This window comes from Macaca fascicularis, chromosome 13, assembly GCF_037993035.2.
Source record: "Macaca fascicularis isolate 582-1 chromosome 13, T2T-MFA8v1.1".
NCBI classification, from domain to species: Eukaryota; Metazoa; Chordata; class Mammalia; order Primates; family Cercopithecidae; genus Macaca; species Macaca fascicularis.
Window position 1 is genome coordinate 2,346,814 of NC_088387.1, and position 16,639 is coordinate 2,363,452.

Sequence of the window (16,639 nt, forward strand, 5' to 3'; positions counted from 1 at the left end):
TATGAGAAAAAGAAGAGCTAAATAAGTTGAAAAATATACTGTCTCAGACTGTCAGATCGAATACTGAAGATTCTGAAAGATTTTTAATTCTTGCCAAATTGATCTTCATATTCTGAGTGACGCTAATAAACCCCGATTTTGTGTGTGTGTGTGTGTGTGTGTGTGTGTGTGTGTGTGTGTGTGTGTGTAGAGCTAATTGAAAAGATACATATGGAAGGCAAAGGACTGAGATTAACCAAGATGTTACTGAGGAGAACAACAAAGTGTCAGGATTTGTTCTACCACATATCAAAACTTTAAAAACTATACTCATTAAAACTGTGACCCTGGTATTAGGTTAGACAAATAAGCCAAAGAAATCCAATACAGTGCCCAGAAACAGGCTCACACATATATGGACACTTGATTTACGAATGAGGTGTCACTGACAAATACTAGGGAAAGAAAACATTGGGAAAGTCAATAAAGGATGCAGAGACAATCAAATATAAGGAAGAAACACAATCCTGACCTCACATCAATAACAAAAATTTATTCCAGACGGAATTTGAGCTCACTGTGAAAGGCAAAACAATAAAATTCTAGAATACAGGAGAATATCTTCACGACCTTGGAACAGAAAAACATTGAACAAGACATAAAAGTATTAACCATAATGGAAAATACTGACAGACAACTTCATTAAAATTAAGAATTTCTGTTCATCAAAAGTCACCATTACATAAACCAAAAGGGCAATCCATCCAGCGAGAGAGGCTGTTTTCAATATATGTAACCAATAAAGAACTCATGTAATGGAACTGGTTTTTATTACTGGTGTGAGGTCAGGGTTCCAATAAAGAGCTTGTATTCAAAACTTACAAAACAACGGGAAAAAAGACATGCAAACCAACAGCAAAACAGGTAAAAGACTTAACGGATGTCACAAAGGAAGATATCCAAATGGTCAAGTAAACATGAAAAGTTGCTCAGCTTTATGAGAAATAAGGGAAACTAAAATAAAATGGCAATTAGAGATCATTAGCCATTCTCCAGAACAGAAGGAGGGAAGGAAGAAAACACTTTGCAAAGTTGTTGCAGAGGAATTCCTGATGATGGATTTGCAAACTAAAACCACCACTTTGGAAAACTGCATGCACTATCTACTAAAACTGAAGACACACATACTCTATGACAGCGGTCCCCAACCTTTCTGGCACCAGGGACCGGTTTCATGGAAGACAACTTTTCCACGGATGGGGGGTAGCGGGATGGTTGCAGAATAAAACTGGTCCACCTGAAATCATCGGGCACTAGTTAGATTCTCCTAAGGTGCGCACAACCTAGATCTCTCATGTGCAGTTCACAGTAGGGTTTGCACTCTGATGAGAATCTACTGCCACCGCTGAGCTGACAGGAGGCAGAGTTCAGGAGGTGATGTTCACTCACTCATCCACCACCCGCCGTGTAGCCCGTTCCTAACAGGCCATGGACCAGTATTGGTCCACGGCATATGGGGGCTGGCGATCTCTGCTCTATGACCCAACAACTGCACTCTAATCCCTCGGGAAAAAAATCATTGGAACATACATATTATGTTCACCAAGCGACAGCATTATTCTTAATAGTAAAAAACTAGAAGCAACCAAAATACACATAAACAGCAGAAATAATACATAAATTGCGGCATTTCCATACAATGCAATACTGCTCAGCAACGAAAATGAACCAACTATAGTTACGCTCAACACATAATGCTGTGAATCTTAGAAACATAATGCTGAGAAAAAGGAGCCAGAAAAAAAAAAAAAAGAAATACCAACTGTATGAACTTTAAAAAAATATGTGACCCTGTAGTATTTGGAGATATACACTCAGATGCTAAAATTACAGGGAAAGGCAATTATTATAAAATTCAGGAAATGGCTAACTTTATGGGTAGTAACTAGGAGAGAGCTTGAGGGGAAACTTTGGAGGGTACTGGCCTGTTTTTAGTTTTTAACCTGAGTGGTGGTTACACAGGTGTTTGCCTTGCATTCCCTCCCCAAATTTAAGCATCTATATGTAAATTATATCTCACAATAAACACTTTAAAGAAAAAAAAATAAATGAATTAAAATCGTATACTCTTTGGAAGAAGGCTCAATATAGGTTCTCTAAGTGGTGAGAATTCCACTTATAAAACACGGTTTTTGCCGGGCACGGTAGCTCATAACTATAATCCCAGCATTTTGGGAGGCCAAAGCAGGTGGATCCCTTGGGGTCAGGAGTTCGAGACCAACCTGGCCAACATGGTGAAACCCTGTCTCTACTAAAAATACAAAAATTAGCTGGGTGTTGTGGCACACGCCTGTAATCCCGGTGGCTGAGGCAAGAGAACTGCTGGTACCCAGGAGGCAGAGGCTGCAAAGAGCTGAGATTGCCCACTGTACTCCAACCTGGGTGACAGAGCGAGACTCCATCTCAAAAAAAGTAAAGAAATAAAATAAAATAGGACTTTAAGTTTTAAAAGACAAAGTTCTGCCAGGCATAGTGGCTCAGGTCTATAATCCTAGAATTTTGGGAGGCTGAGATGGGAGGACTGCTTGAGTCCAGGAGTCTGAGACCAGCCTGGGCAACATAGGGAGACCCTACTTCTACACAAACTTAAAAATTAGCCAGATGTGGTGGCACGTGCCTGTAGTCCCTGCTACTTCAGAGGCCGAGCGGGGAGGGTCACTTGAGCCTGGGAGGTTGAGACAATAGTGAGCCAGAATTGTGCCAGTGGCCTCCAGCATGGGTAACAGAGCAAGACACTGTCTTTTTTTTTTTTTAAAAAAAAGACAAAATTCTGTTTGTGTTTTCAACTCACAAACATTCTAGAGCTTGCTTTCCAAACTTTTAAAATTATGGCAGGATAGTGAAAAAAATACAGAGCTAGTTTTTTTCCTGAGCTTTATCTTCATAAAAAGAAGTTAAGATTAGGCCGGGCGCGGAGGCTCACGCCTGTAAACCCAGCACTTTGGGAGGCCGAGGCGAGTGGATCACGAGGTCAGGAGATCGAGACCATCCTGGCTAACGTGGTGAAACCCTGTCTCTACTAAAAATACAAAAAACTAGCCGGGCGAGGTGGTGGGCGCCTGTAGTCCCAGCTACTTGGAGGCTGAGGCAGGAGAATGGCGGGAACCCGGGAGGCGGAGCTTGCAGTGAGCTGAGATGGCGCCACTGCACTCCAGCCTGGGCGACAGAGCGAGACTCTGTCTCAAAAATAAATAAATAAAAATAAATAAATAAATAAATAAATAAAAGTTAGACTAGAGGCCGAGCATGGTGACTCACATCTGTAGTCCCAGCACTTTGGGAGACCAAGGCTAGAAGATGGCTTGAGGCTAGAAATTCAAGGCCAGCCTGGGCAACACAGAGTCAAGGTTGCAGTGAGCTGTCACTGAGCCACTGCACACCAGCCTGGGCAACAGAGTGAGATCCTGTCTCTATGACCTATATGGTCAATCAGCCGCGGCGCTCCGTATGCTAGTCAAGCTCTGATGTGCTCTCCGGACCCTCTAAGGTCAGGACGTGCGGGTCCACTGGCCTTGTGGGGACAGGCATGCATTCTTTACCCACGCTCAGCCACCATCTTCCTGCCTGTGGTACACCTGGCCCCTGTCCCCACCACATCCCACCACCTGTACAATGGGACCCTCGGGTACCGTGCCATCAGCTGCTGGTGAGGCCCAGGTGAGTTCGCTCCTGTAATGCCCTTAGGACAGCACCTGTCACCAGGAATCTTTAAAGCTCGCAGGTGATTCTAACGTGGAGCTGGGGCTGAGACGCTCCGGGTTTTGAGGACTTCGGCCAAGTGCGTGAACCTCTTAGAGGAGGAACGGCTGGGCAGTAATGGGGGCTTTGCCCACCACTTTAGCTCAGGACTCTCAGCCCCCCTTTTAAAATGAGGTGCAAAATAAGTTTGAGGGACTTGAACTCAGGGAACACTTTTTTGTAGTTGTTGAGACAGGATCTCATTCTGCTGCCCAGGCTGGAGTGCAGTGGCACAAGCACAGCTCACTGCAGTCTTGATATCCCAGGCTCAAGCGACCCTCCTGCCTCAGCCACCAGAGTAGCTGGGACCACAGGTGTGTGCCAACACACCTGGCTAATTTTTTGTATTTTTTTGTAGAGACAAGGTTTCCCTATGTTTCCCAGGCTGGTCTTGAACTTCTGGACTCAAGCGATCAACCCACCTCAGCCTCCCAAGGTGTTGGGATGGCAGATGTGAACCACTGCATCCAGCCCTGCCTCTATTTTTTTTCTTTTTTTTTTAAAAAGTAAGATTAGGAAGCAGATTCAGGTTTATTAACAGATCATGCTTGTAAATGAAAGAATCTTTTGTTATTCCATTTTATAATCTTTCAAAGGAACAGGTTAGAAGAGCCAACCATTCTGATGAGTTAGGATGGGAATGATGGTTTGAGATACTTGACCAGGGCATCCTGTGGTTATAGCCTTCACGTGGACTTCTGTTGAGATGCAGATTCCTCAGAGTCTGTGTCATCTCAGGAACTGTCTGATCTTTATGTATTCTGGATGCTAAATCTTAGTCCAGCCAAACAGGAATGACAATGGCCAAAGCATCAACTATAGAAAACATGATCTATGGGGGTTATAATTTCTATTCGTAACAAGCGCGAACCCATGGAATATCCGAGAGCACTGCATGTGCATCCTGCCGTGGAGAGTTTTGAAATCAGACATGGTAAGTATGGTACATATCAGATACTGGATTCCTGCTCTAGCAATTGAGTACTACGGAATAAATTATTCAATTTCCATAAACCTAATTTTCCTTATCTTTAAAAAATAAAGAAAACAAGCATAATCTTTTTGGCAATTTTTAAAATTTATTTTTTACTGATTTCTTATCAGTTGATTTTTGAGGATTAAAAAAATTACTGAGTTGGCCGGGTGTGGTGGCTCACACCTGTAATCCCAGCACTTTGGGAGGCAGAGGCAGGTGGATCACGAGGTCAGGAGATTGAGACCATCCTGGCTAACATACTGAAACCCCGTCTGTACTAAAAATACAAAAAAAATTAGCTGGGCGTGGAGGCGGGCGCCTGTAGTCCCAGCTACTTGGGAGGCCTAGGCAGGAGAATGGCGTGGATCCAGGAGGCAGAGCTTGCAGTGAGCCGAGATCGTGACACTGCACTCCAGCCTGGGTGACAGTGCGAGACCCCGTCTCAAAAAAAAAAAAAAAAAAAATTACTATGAGCCAAGCCACATGAATGTACATGAATTCCAGATCTAAGAAGGAATGTTCTTGGGCAAAATTCTAATTTTAAATAATGTAAAACAAGGTTGTTGCTTTGACACTCTCCCTGCTTTAGCTTAAATTTAAATTAGAGAAAGGATATATATTCTGTCATAGAAATGCTACCTGTATATTTTTCTGTTCTAATCATAGCATAAGAAACCAGGAGTTATTTAAAATAGTTAAACCTATTGGTAAATTATAGTCAGAAAAAGGTAAGTTTTATGTCAAAATAAAAACTTTCTGAGAAATACTCAACATTAAAATGAGTAATTTTATATGTATTCAAAAGGGTCATATTCAGCTATTTAGGGGCCATATACTATATTATATAGCATCTCAATATTAGACATTCTACAGAACTCTTAGGTTTTTTTTGTGGCTTAAGTAACCAACTGATACTACTTGCCCTCAACATTTTTCTAGACCAAAATTACCTTTGCCACAGAATTATGAGGTCTCACCCAAGCTCCTGTCCAAGCATCTGAGCAGAACCAAAGACTATTAGCGAACCACATCCCAGTTCACAAGCTTTTCCATACCCAACTTCTTCTAGATATAGATTAGCAGCCTCTCTCAGCAAAAATACAAATCATGCTCCAGAATTTTTAGAACGGATTATCCACCTGCAACCTAGATGTCCAGTTCCTAACAGACACAAATCCTTCCTCAATCAATAAAGATCAACCACACTTAGGGAATTTTCCAGAAATTCAGTCCTGATTTGCCTGCCATCCAGATCCGGTAAACAACCACCTAAAGGAAGATACTTAAAACATTTGTTCCCATAGGTTCTTCAAGTTCTCACCTTGAAACAGATTAAAGAACTAGAAAAAAGAAACTTACGATCATTTTTTAGTAGGAAGGCTTTATAAAATTAGACCTCATTATGTTCAGTTTTTATTCAGCTTTAAAACATACCACGCTGACTCTAGGCAAATACTACGCAACCACCGTCTATTATGTTTCTCAACATCTCTTAGGTAAAGAATGCTAAATTTGTTAAAAAATTTAGAAGAAACAAAAGTTCGTCTTCTAAAACACTTACTAGCTTCACTGCCAGAGAAAAAGATTCTTAAAATCCATCACTTTTTTTCTTGCTCTCTTCATCTAGCTTAATGTATAAAATGTAATCTAAATTTATGCTAAAATGCAAATAAAAATCTTGTTCCATGTCCCTAGTATAATTATTTTCTCTATTGTCTTGATCTTTTCCTGCCTTTATTATAAACTACAGGACATATGTTTCCAAAATTGTTTAGGTCACTTAGTTATAAATAAATTAAAAATACTACAGGTAGTATTTCATAATAAAGAGGCTAACAATCATATCTGGAAGGAGAACACTGGGATTCTCGTGTCAGTCCCAGTACCAGAAAGTCATGGGATCTTGATTACCTTTCCTAACCTAAACATTGTTTTCCCTTGAATATAAAACTAATTAAAAAATTATCAGTCATGCTAGCAAACAGCACATTACTTGAAAAACAAAAGTTATCATTACAAAGTTACTAAGAAAGGACAAGCACAGAATATGATAAAAGTTTGTAAGAAAGGAGAAAACACCTAGCCATAAGAAATCAGAGGGTTCGTTAAGGTGGCATTTACTCTCTTTCAGCTCTGAAATTCTCAAACTCATTTTTAGCTGGGATGCCTGAAATAGGCTTCATGGTGATATCTGAACTAGGTCTGAAAGGAAGGACAAGATATATATTGGATTACACTTTCAAATTTTATGTATACTTAATGATGTGACTTAGGATAGCAAGTAGAAGTACAGTACAGGTGAAATCTATAGTACTTATCCTCTCTAGAGAAGTTCTCTTCTAGATAAATATTTTGAGATCCTCCATCTGAATTCACACTCAGAGAACCCCTGCTCCTGATCTGAAGAGAACCCCAGGTCCTGATCTGACCCGTTCCCCTCAGATCCACGGGCACAAACCGTTGCCACAGATTGATGATGTACTTATTTACAAGCTTTTAATACCACAATGAGTTTGCATTTTAAAGAAAGATTTAATCTAAAAGATAACTCATGTAACTACGGAGGTTTTTATATTATTAAAGACTCTACTGACCTATCTTCACAGCTCATAAACCAATTACAATTCAGAAAAACCAATTGCATTTTTAAAAGAAAAATAATAACCAGATATTATTCAAGGCTTAACAATAACTTTTCAACTTAAAAAAAAATTACCTGTAGTAGCCCTCCATCATCAAAACGCAGTACTTCTATTATGCTCTCGGACTGAATGAATGCTGTGAAGAAAACAAAACATACCATCACTTACAGGAACATAAATTTGATTTGCGTAACATCTTTGACCTTAAAGTTAATTAACATAATTTTATATCTAAAAATGGACTGCTTAATGGTGATGGTTAAAAAGAAAAATATGACTAATACTTCAGAATTTTATAAACTAAAAAATACTTTAAAATAAAATAAAGCAACTTCAACAACCTACAGGCTACATGCCTCCACTTCAAAATATCCATTACTGTTATATTATGAGAAAGCACAAATCATATTCAACAAGATGCAACTAATTATTTTCCCTGATAGATTAACTGAAAATGTCAAAAGCATATAGAAAAGATCACTACAGTATTCTATTTCCCCCAAGAAATGATCAGCTGAAATTCTGTATCACCTGCTCTTTGTAGTGATGATATGACCTGGGATCACCAGTCCAAGGGACTTGGGGAAGAAATGGGCAGGGAAAATAGCAAGATCATTCTGATGCAAGAAACAGCAACACAAAGGTAATATATTTAAAAGCTAACATAGTTATACCACACAATCTGGCAATCATGCTCCTAGTATTTACTGAACTGATTTGAAACCTTACATATAAAAATCTACATACAATTCCTTAAAGCAGCTTTATTCATAATCACCAAAATCTGGACATAGTCAAGATGGCCATCCAAGGTGAACAGACAAACTGTGGTATATCTATACAATGGAATATTACTAAAAGAAAAAGCTACATACTGTATGTTTCCAAGTACATGACATTCCGGAAAAGGCAAAATTATGGAGACAGTAAAAAGATCAGTGGTTGCTAGGAGATCAGGGGGCGATGGGAAAGGTTCAATAAGTGAAGCACAAATATATTTCAGGGTGGTAAAACCATTCTTCATCAAATTGTAACGGTGGATACAGGACATGATGCATTTATCAAAACAGCAACAGAACTTCACAGCACAAAAAGTGAACCTAAATATATGCAAATTTTAAAAATAATTTAGGAGGCTGGGAGACTCCAGGATGGAATGCGTAATATGACAAAACAATTTAACTGTATTACAAATGAATGTATCAGCTTTACTGATGTTGGGGGAGAGGGAAGAGTGCTCACCTAAGTAACTCTGGAAATGAGTAGAATCTGTAAGACTAAAGGCGAAAGAAACCATACATATGCACTGTATTCTAGTTGATAATGCTTTTTCCCATGGGAGTTTGGGTTAACCATTCTGATGCCACATTCAGTATACATGTACACTGAAATCAAACAATTAAGTACACAGATGGTAGACACTGGGAGCCAGGTGTCTCACTGTTGGAAGAGCAATTTATACAGAAACAAGGGGGGAAGCCAAAATGATCCAGGTAGTAATGGTTGAGTCAGTGATATCAGTATGAATTCATGTTTAGTGAAACATATAATTACATACATATAAGAATATTTATAGATGTGTATATTCATAGGTTAGTATACATACATGTATTTCCTTGCTCTGTCAGCTCTAAGGGCCTAAAGCAATGACATGCCAATAGCAACGAACGCACCTAGAACTCAGATCTTGTGTTCTAATATTATTTTCCAATAAAAGAAACCAGGGCTTCCTGGAGCAATGGCTGATTTGAGGACAGGGGCAGGAAATACACGAGATGAGAATGGAGCATCCCATAGTGCCGGAAAGTAAACAGAGAAAACCACCCAAATCCTACACTGATGGGGACAGGGGAAGGAAGGTAAGAATCAACAGAAAGAGCTCCCAAATGACCAAAGCTGAAACAATCTGAGCAACAAAATGAAGTAGTACTAGATGTAGCCCAAAGTATAAAATAAATATCCATAAACCCATACTGCTGTAAATTGCTGAATAAATGGGAGAAAAGGGACAAAGTTCACATGCAGAATTTCAACTTATGTGATATTTCATTTGGCTTAATATGGAATTCACTGACTCCCATTAGTTGGTCTTTTGGAATTCTGGGAAGACACTCACTGTCCCACACATGTACCTGGCTGTTCCGGTATGACAAAAGTGGACAGTCAAGCCGCAGAATAACACACTAGTTAATTAGATTACATTACCTAGTTGGATGTTTTTTCTGCCTGCCAAGCATCCTTTTCTCCCTAGTCTAGCAGTCACATCCTGATTTTATTTTGGGAAAACTCCTGTCCTCCCTTTCCTGTGTTTCTCTTCAATGACAGTGCCAACCTGCTCTACTTCCATTCATGCCCTACCAGTCTGTGGCATATAGAGAATATTCAATAAATACTGAAAGCATGAATGATAGCCTACCTTCTTGTTCAGGTACAATAAGCACTGGCATTTGTACTCACTGATGCAAATGACCTTTTTCTGGTTATGTTATCTCTAGTCCTGGCTTATAGTGGGATTTCATTATCAAGATCAGAGCTAATGGCTCCAACAGAATTACTGACACAGTATACTTAGAATGTCTCTAAGTAAAGTGATAATCTCTTTAGAAGAAAGGACTATGAATATAAAAGGCTCTACTCAGCTCACCCATCCCATTCCTCACCTGTTCCCCCCACTTTTTAACACAAACTGAAATTTCGCAGGATCCAGAGAATTTTTTGGTTATTCCCTACTGAACACATATTGACATAAGAACACAATAAACTAACAAGAAATAACTGAACAGCCAGATGCTCACAATATCAAAGGGCCTCTAATTAGAAACTTTGTCTAACTGGCAGAGGAAACCAACAAGAAACACTGGAAACGAGCTACAGGTGGCTGCTATTAGAGTTCCAATAAAACGACCACTGAATGAGTTCCCACCATCGAGCCAGAAGAAATGTCGATCTAACTGAAGAGAACTACACAAAGGCAGTAGTTTGGGTACACTGCATTTTAAATTAGAAGCTTTAAAAATATATATAAATTAGGAGCCGGGCGCGTTGGCTCATGCCTGTAATCCCAGCACTTTGGGAGGCTGAGGCGGGCGAATCACGAGGTCAGGAGATCGAGACCATCCTGGCTAACACAGTGAAACTCCGTCTACTAAAAATACAAAAAATTAGAATTAGCAGGGCGTGGTGGCGGGCGCCTGTAGTCCCAGCTACTCGGAAGACTGAGGCAGGAGAATGGCGTGAACCCGGGAGGCGGAGCTTGCAGTGAGCCAAGATCACACCACTGCACTCCAGCCTGGGCGACAGAGCGAGACTCTATCTCAAAAAAAAAAAAAAAAAAAAAAAAAAAGAACATATATATATATATATATATATACACACACACACACACACACACACAAATTACATTATGAATTATTAATTCATAGTTTTAAAAGTATGAGTTATGTTAAAAAGATGCATGTTAGTTAAAAAGATTAGTAACAGCAGCTGATTATAAAGTCTCAAAAGGAAAACACTTTGTTACACATCGCTGACTTTCCTTAAAAGATACAGAGATAAACAGGATTCAACTCTGGCATAAAACAAATTAACATATTTTGCTTTAAGCGGCCAATTATAATACCTTTCAATTATATGCCTAAAAAGCTAGATAGAACACTAGCCATAGACTTAATCATTTCACATGCAAAGTTAAGCTATAAAATATAAATGTAACAAAAGTAAGTCATCACACCTCCAGATTCAAAACCACAACTAGTAACAGCTTCCTCTCCCAAAAATATTTCCCCTAATTTTATGCTGTTAATGAATTCCAGAATTTCCTGATGTTCCCTAGTTCAAGCATCAAACAAATGTAATTGAAATAAAAATAACCTAATAATTACTGATCACTTTAACCCTATGACACAGACATTATGATCCCATTTTAAAGTAAAGAAATAACCTGCTCCTGAATGACTACTGGGTACATAACGAAATGAAAGCAGAAATAAAGATGTTCTTTGAAACCAATGAGAACAAAGATACAACATACCAGAATCTCTGGGACACATTTAAAGCAGTGTGTAGAGGGAAATTTATAGCACTAAATGCCCACAAGAGAAAGCTGGAAAGATCTAAAATTGACACCCTAACATCACAATTAAAAGAACTAGAGAAGCAAGAACAAATACATTCAAAAGCTAGCAGAAGGCAAGAAATAACTAAGATCAGAGCAGAACTGAAGGACATAGAGACACAAAAAACCCCACAAAAAAATCAATGAATCCAGGAGTTGGTTTTTTGAAAAGATCAACAAAATTGATAGACCGCTAACAAGACTAAAGAAGAAAAGAGAGAAGAATCAAATAGACCCCATGAAAAATGATAAAGGGGATATCACCACCGACCCCACAGAAATACAAACTACTGTCAGAGAATGCTATAAACACCTCTACACAAATAAACTAAAAAATCTAGAAGAAATGGATAATTTCCTGGACACTTACACTCTCCCAAGACTAAACCAGGAAGAAGCTGAATTCCTGAATAGACCAATAGCAGGCTCTGAAATTGAGACAATAATTAATAGCCTACCAACCAAAAAAAGTCCAGGACCAGATGGAGTCACAGCTGAATTCTACCAGAGGTACAAGGAGGAGCTGGTACCATTCCTTCTGAAACTATTCCAATCAATAGAAAAAGAGGGAATCCTCCCTAACTCATTTTATGAGGCCAACATCATCCTGATACCAAAGCCTGGCAGAGACACAACTAAAAAGAGAATTTTAGACCAACATCCCTGATGAACATCGATGCAAAAATCCTCAATAAAATACTGGCAAACCGGATCCAGCAGCACATCAAAAAGCTTATCCACCATGATCAAGTGGGCTTCATCCCTGGGATGCAAGGCTGGTTCAACATATGCAAATCAATAAACGTAATCCAGCATATAAACAGAACCAAAGACAAAAACCACATGATTATCTCAATAGATGCAGAAAAGGACTTTGACAAAATTTAACAGCCCTTCATGCTAAAAACTCTCAATAAATTCGGTATTGATGGAACGTATCTCAAAATAATAAGAACTATTTATGACAAACCCACAGCCAATATCATACTGAATGGGCAAAAACTGGAAGCATTCTCTTTGAAAACTGGCACAAGACAGGGATGCCCTCTCTCACCATTCCTATTCAACATAGTGTTGGAAGTTCTGGCTAGGGCAATCAGGCAAGAGAAAGATATAAAGGGTATTCAGTAAGGAAAAGAAGAAGTCAAATTGTCCCTGTTTGCAGATGACATGATTGTATATTTAGAAAACCCCATTGTCTCAGCCCAAAATCTCCTCAAGCTGATGATAAACTTCAGCAAAGTCTCGGGATACAAAATTAATGTGCAAAAATCACAAGCATTCTTATACACCAGTAACAGACAAACAGAGAGCCAAATCATGAATGAACTTCCATTCACAATTGCTTCAAAGAGAATGAAATACCTAGGAATCCAACTTACAAGGGATGTAAAGGACCTCTTCAAGGAGAACGACAAACCACTGCTCAGTGAAATAAAAGAGGACACAAACAAATGGAAGAACATACCATGCTCATGGATAGGAAGAATCAATATCATGAAAATGGCCATACTGCCCAAGGTAATTTATAGATTCAATGCCATCCCCATCAAGCTACCAATGAGTTTCTTCACAGAATTGGAAAAAAGTGCTTTAAAGTTCATATGGAACCAAAAAAGAGCCCGTATCGCCAAGACAATCCTAAGTCAAAAGAGCAAAGCTGGAGGCATCACGCTACCTGACTTCAAACTATACTACAAGGCTACAGTAACCAAAACAGCATGGTACTGGTACCAAAACAGAGATGTAGACCAATGGAACAGAACAGAGCCCTCAGAAATAATACCACACATCTACAGCCAGCTGATCTTTGACAAACCTCAGAAAAACAAGAAATGGGGAAAGGATTCCCTATTTAATAAATGGTGCTGGGAAAGCTGGCTAGCCATAAGTAGAAAGCTGAAACTGGATCCTTTCCTTACTCCTTATATGAAAATTAATGCAAGATGGATTAGAGACTTAAATGTTAGACCTAATACCATAAAAACCCTAGAAGAAAACCTAGGTAATACCATTCAGGACATAGGCATGGGCAAGGACTTCATGTCTAAAACACCAAAAGCAATGGCAACAAAAGCCAAAATTGACAAATGGGATCTAATTAAACTAAAGAGCTTCTGCACAGCAAAAGAAACTACCATCAGAGTGAACAGGCAACCTATAGAATGGGAGAAAATTATTGCAATCTACTCATCTGACAAAGGGCTAATACCCAGAACCTACAAAGAACTCAAACAAATTTACAAGAAAAAAAATCAAACAACCCCATCGAAAAGTGGGCAAAGGATATGAACAGACACTTCTCAAAAGAAGACATTCATACAGCCAACAGACACATGAAAAAATGTTCATCATCACTGGCCATCAGAGAAATGCAAATCAAAACCACAATGAGATACCATCTCACACCAGTTAGAATGGCGATCATTAAAAAGTCAGGAAACAACAGGTGCTGGAGAGGATGTGGAGAAATAGGAACACTTTTACACTGTTGGTGGGATTGTAAACTAGTTCAACCATTATGGAAAACAATGTGGCAATTCCTCAAGGATCTAGAACTAGAAGTACCATATGACCCAGCCATCCCATTACTGGGTATATACCCAAAGGATTATAAATCATGCTGCTATAAAGACACATGCACACGTATGTTTATTGTGGCACTATTCACAATAGCAAAGACTTGGAATCAACACAAATGTCCATCAATGACAGACTGGATTAAGAAAATGTGGCACATATACACCATGGAATACTATGCAGCCATCAAAAAGGATGAGTTTGTGTCCTTTGTAGGGACATGGATGCAGCTGGAAACCATCATCCTCAGCAAACTATCGCAAGAACAGAAAACCAAACACCGCATGTTCTCACTCATAGGTGGGAACTGAACAATGAGATCACTTGGACTTGGGAAGGGGAACATCATACACTGGGGCCTATCATGGGGAGGGGGGAGGACGGAGGGATTGCATTGGGAGTTATACCTGATGTAAATGACGAGTTGATGGGTGCTGACGAGTTGATGGGTGCAGCACACCAACATGGCACAAGTATACGTATGTAACAAATCTGCACGTTATGCACATGTACCCTAGAACTTAAAGTACAATAATAAAAATAAATAAATAAATAAATAGACACAGTGAGATATACTCAGCAAGGAAGTGGCTAGAGAACACTATGAATTTCAGCAATGTGAATCTATGCTTCTAAACCCATCCCTATTTACTTTCAAAATAAATTTTACAGAATGCTCATGACTAACGGCACCTTGAAGAAACCACATTTTTTAAATTGGGCATATATTTCTGACAATAAGTGAGGAAAGGAAGATTGATAAAGGAAAGGAAGGGATTTAAAATTCTGGCTTTTATGATTCTACTCAAATTTACTCTGAAGCTGGGCTCCGTAAGATCTACTTGAAGCTCCTCACACCAACCCACATCTCTGAGCTGTCTGTGAGTAACAAAGCCATTTATAATCTGTGTAAAAATGTCAGTGTGTCAGTTGTTGCAAAATAGGAACACTTGCTTTCAAAACAGAAGTTCACAAATTGTTTACTTCCCTATGTAGTTAAGATTAAAAATAGCTTCAGTTTAAAGACAAATCTTTGTCTACAAGTTTTTGTTTTTTCTTTTAGGTGAAGATACTTTTCTGAATATTACAACTGATGAATATAATTTGTGATTTTAATACATCTAAAATAACTCATGAAAAAAACAAATGCTGTAAATAACTAGTAGAAAAACATATGCCACATTGTGGGGGGTGGTGTCAGGCATTAGGAACCTAGGCTGTCATTGTATATCATTACCTTCCAGCCTTCACAATCTCCTAACTCATAAAAGGAGAAGGCTGGAACAGTCAAATCAGTGATTTTTAAACTTTCTTCTACAAAAACCAGGAAGAGAAGAAAGGGCCACACAGGCAGGCCTCAGGAGGGTCCCCAAAGCTGTGTTACAGAGCCACCTTGCCTAGCATACTTTTGTTGTGGCTGGCGTCTTCTCCTCCTTCAAGTCTCAGCCTTGACCCCATTCCCAGTGTGGCCCTCCTTGGCTTCTCAGAGCAACCCGGTTATCCTCTATTATATTCCCTATCTTAACTCTTATTACAACCTGTAAAAGTTCCTGGTTTGCTTGCCAACAATCTGTGCCTAGGAGCAAGTCTGAAAAAACAGAAGATAAGAAATTCTGGTTAAGATAATGACATTGTGCTTGAGCCCAGGGGGCAGAGGTTGCAGTGAGCTGAGATAGTGCTACTGCACTCCAGTTTGGGTGACAGAACAAGACCCTGTCAAAAAAAAAAAAAAAAAGACACTGCCATTTTAGAATTCAACATTGTTACAGACATCAACATCTCATTTATAGTTACGCTTGCTCAATATTTTGTTTCAACAAAGGGCTCAATAACAATTTTAAAACATCCTGGACTAGGTCCATATGGGTCCCTTCAAACCATAAAGACATTTTATGATCAAAGCTTTGCTTCTTCCCTCATTAGTTTTATTATCTGAAAAATGTAATGTATACGTGTCTTCTTGCCACATTAAAAGTACAAGGAAATTCATATAAACCATATTCTATCAAGACCACTCAATATCATCAAGTTCCTAAAGAAGCTATGCCCATGTTGTTTACTAAAGACTCATAATATAATCTTATGTAATTCAGATTTGCAGGATACACGCCATGTTGTTACTAAGACTCATAATATAATCCTATGTAATTCAGATGTGCAGGATACGCACCATGCATCTAAAAAGATGGGCCAGAAAGATTTTTCAAAATTCAGTTTATAGCTAAAGACAAAATACCATAATTTTCACCTTATCCTAAAGTATCAAAGTCATCTAAAAAGATCTGTAAACTTCAGTTATAAAATGTAGAACTAATGCTCAAGAACCACCAACTACTCTTAGCAGCTTCAGTATCAGAACAATCACTAAAACTCTGAAGCTCACATTGCAAATGCTCTAAACATTAAGCTATTATTGGAACTACAGCCCGTAACAGTAGGCCCTAGTCAGAACCGATATGATAAACCTAAATAGGCTGACTGTTAAAATATTTAAATGCAGTCATGTACCACGTAATGTTTTGGTCAACGATGGACTGCATATATGATGGT

At 38.9% G+C, this 16,639-nt stretch overlaps 1 protein-coding gene across 5 annotated transcripts in view; it reads right to left on the reverse strand.

The window, feature by feature from the left end:
- TMEM131 (transmembrane protein 131) overlaps positions 1 to 16,639 on the reverse strand; it is a 257,449-nt gene that overhangs the window by 179,523 nt on the left and 61,287 nt on the right. For all 5 annotated transcript variants that reach the window (XM_005575032.5, XM_005575031.4, XM_065526617.2 and 2 more), the window contains one exon: positions 7,470 to 7,531. In XM_005575032.5, the coding sequence (XP_005575089.3) occupies positions 7,470 to 7,531 (62 nt within the window). The remainder of the gene's footprint in view (positions 1 to 7,469; positions 7,532 to 16,639) is intronic.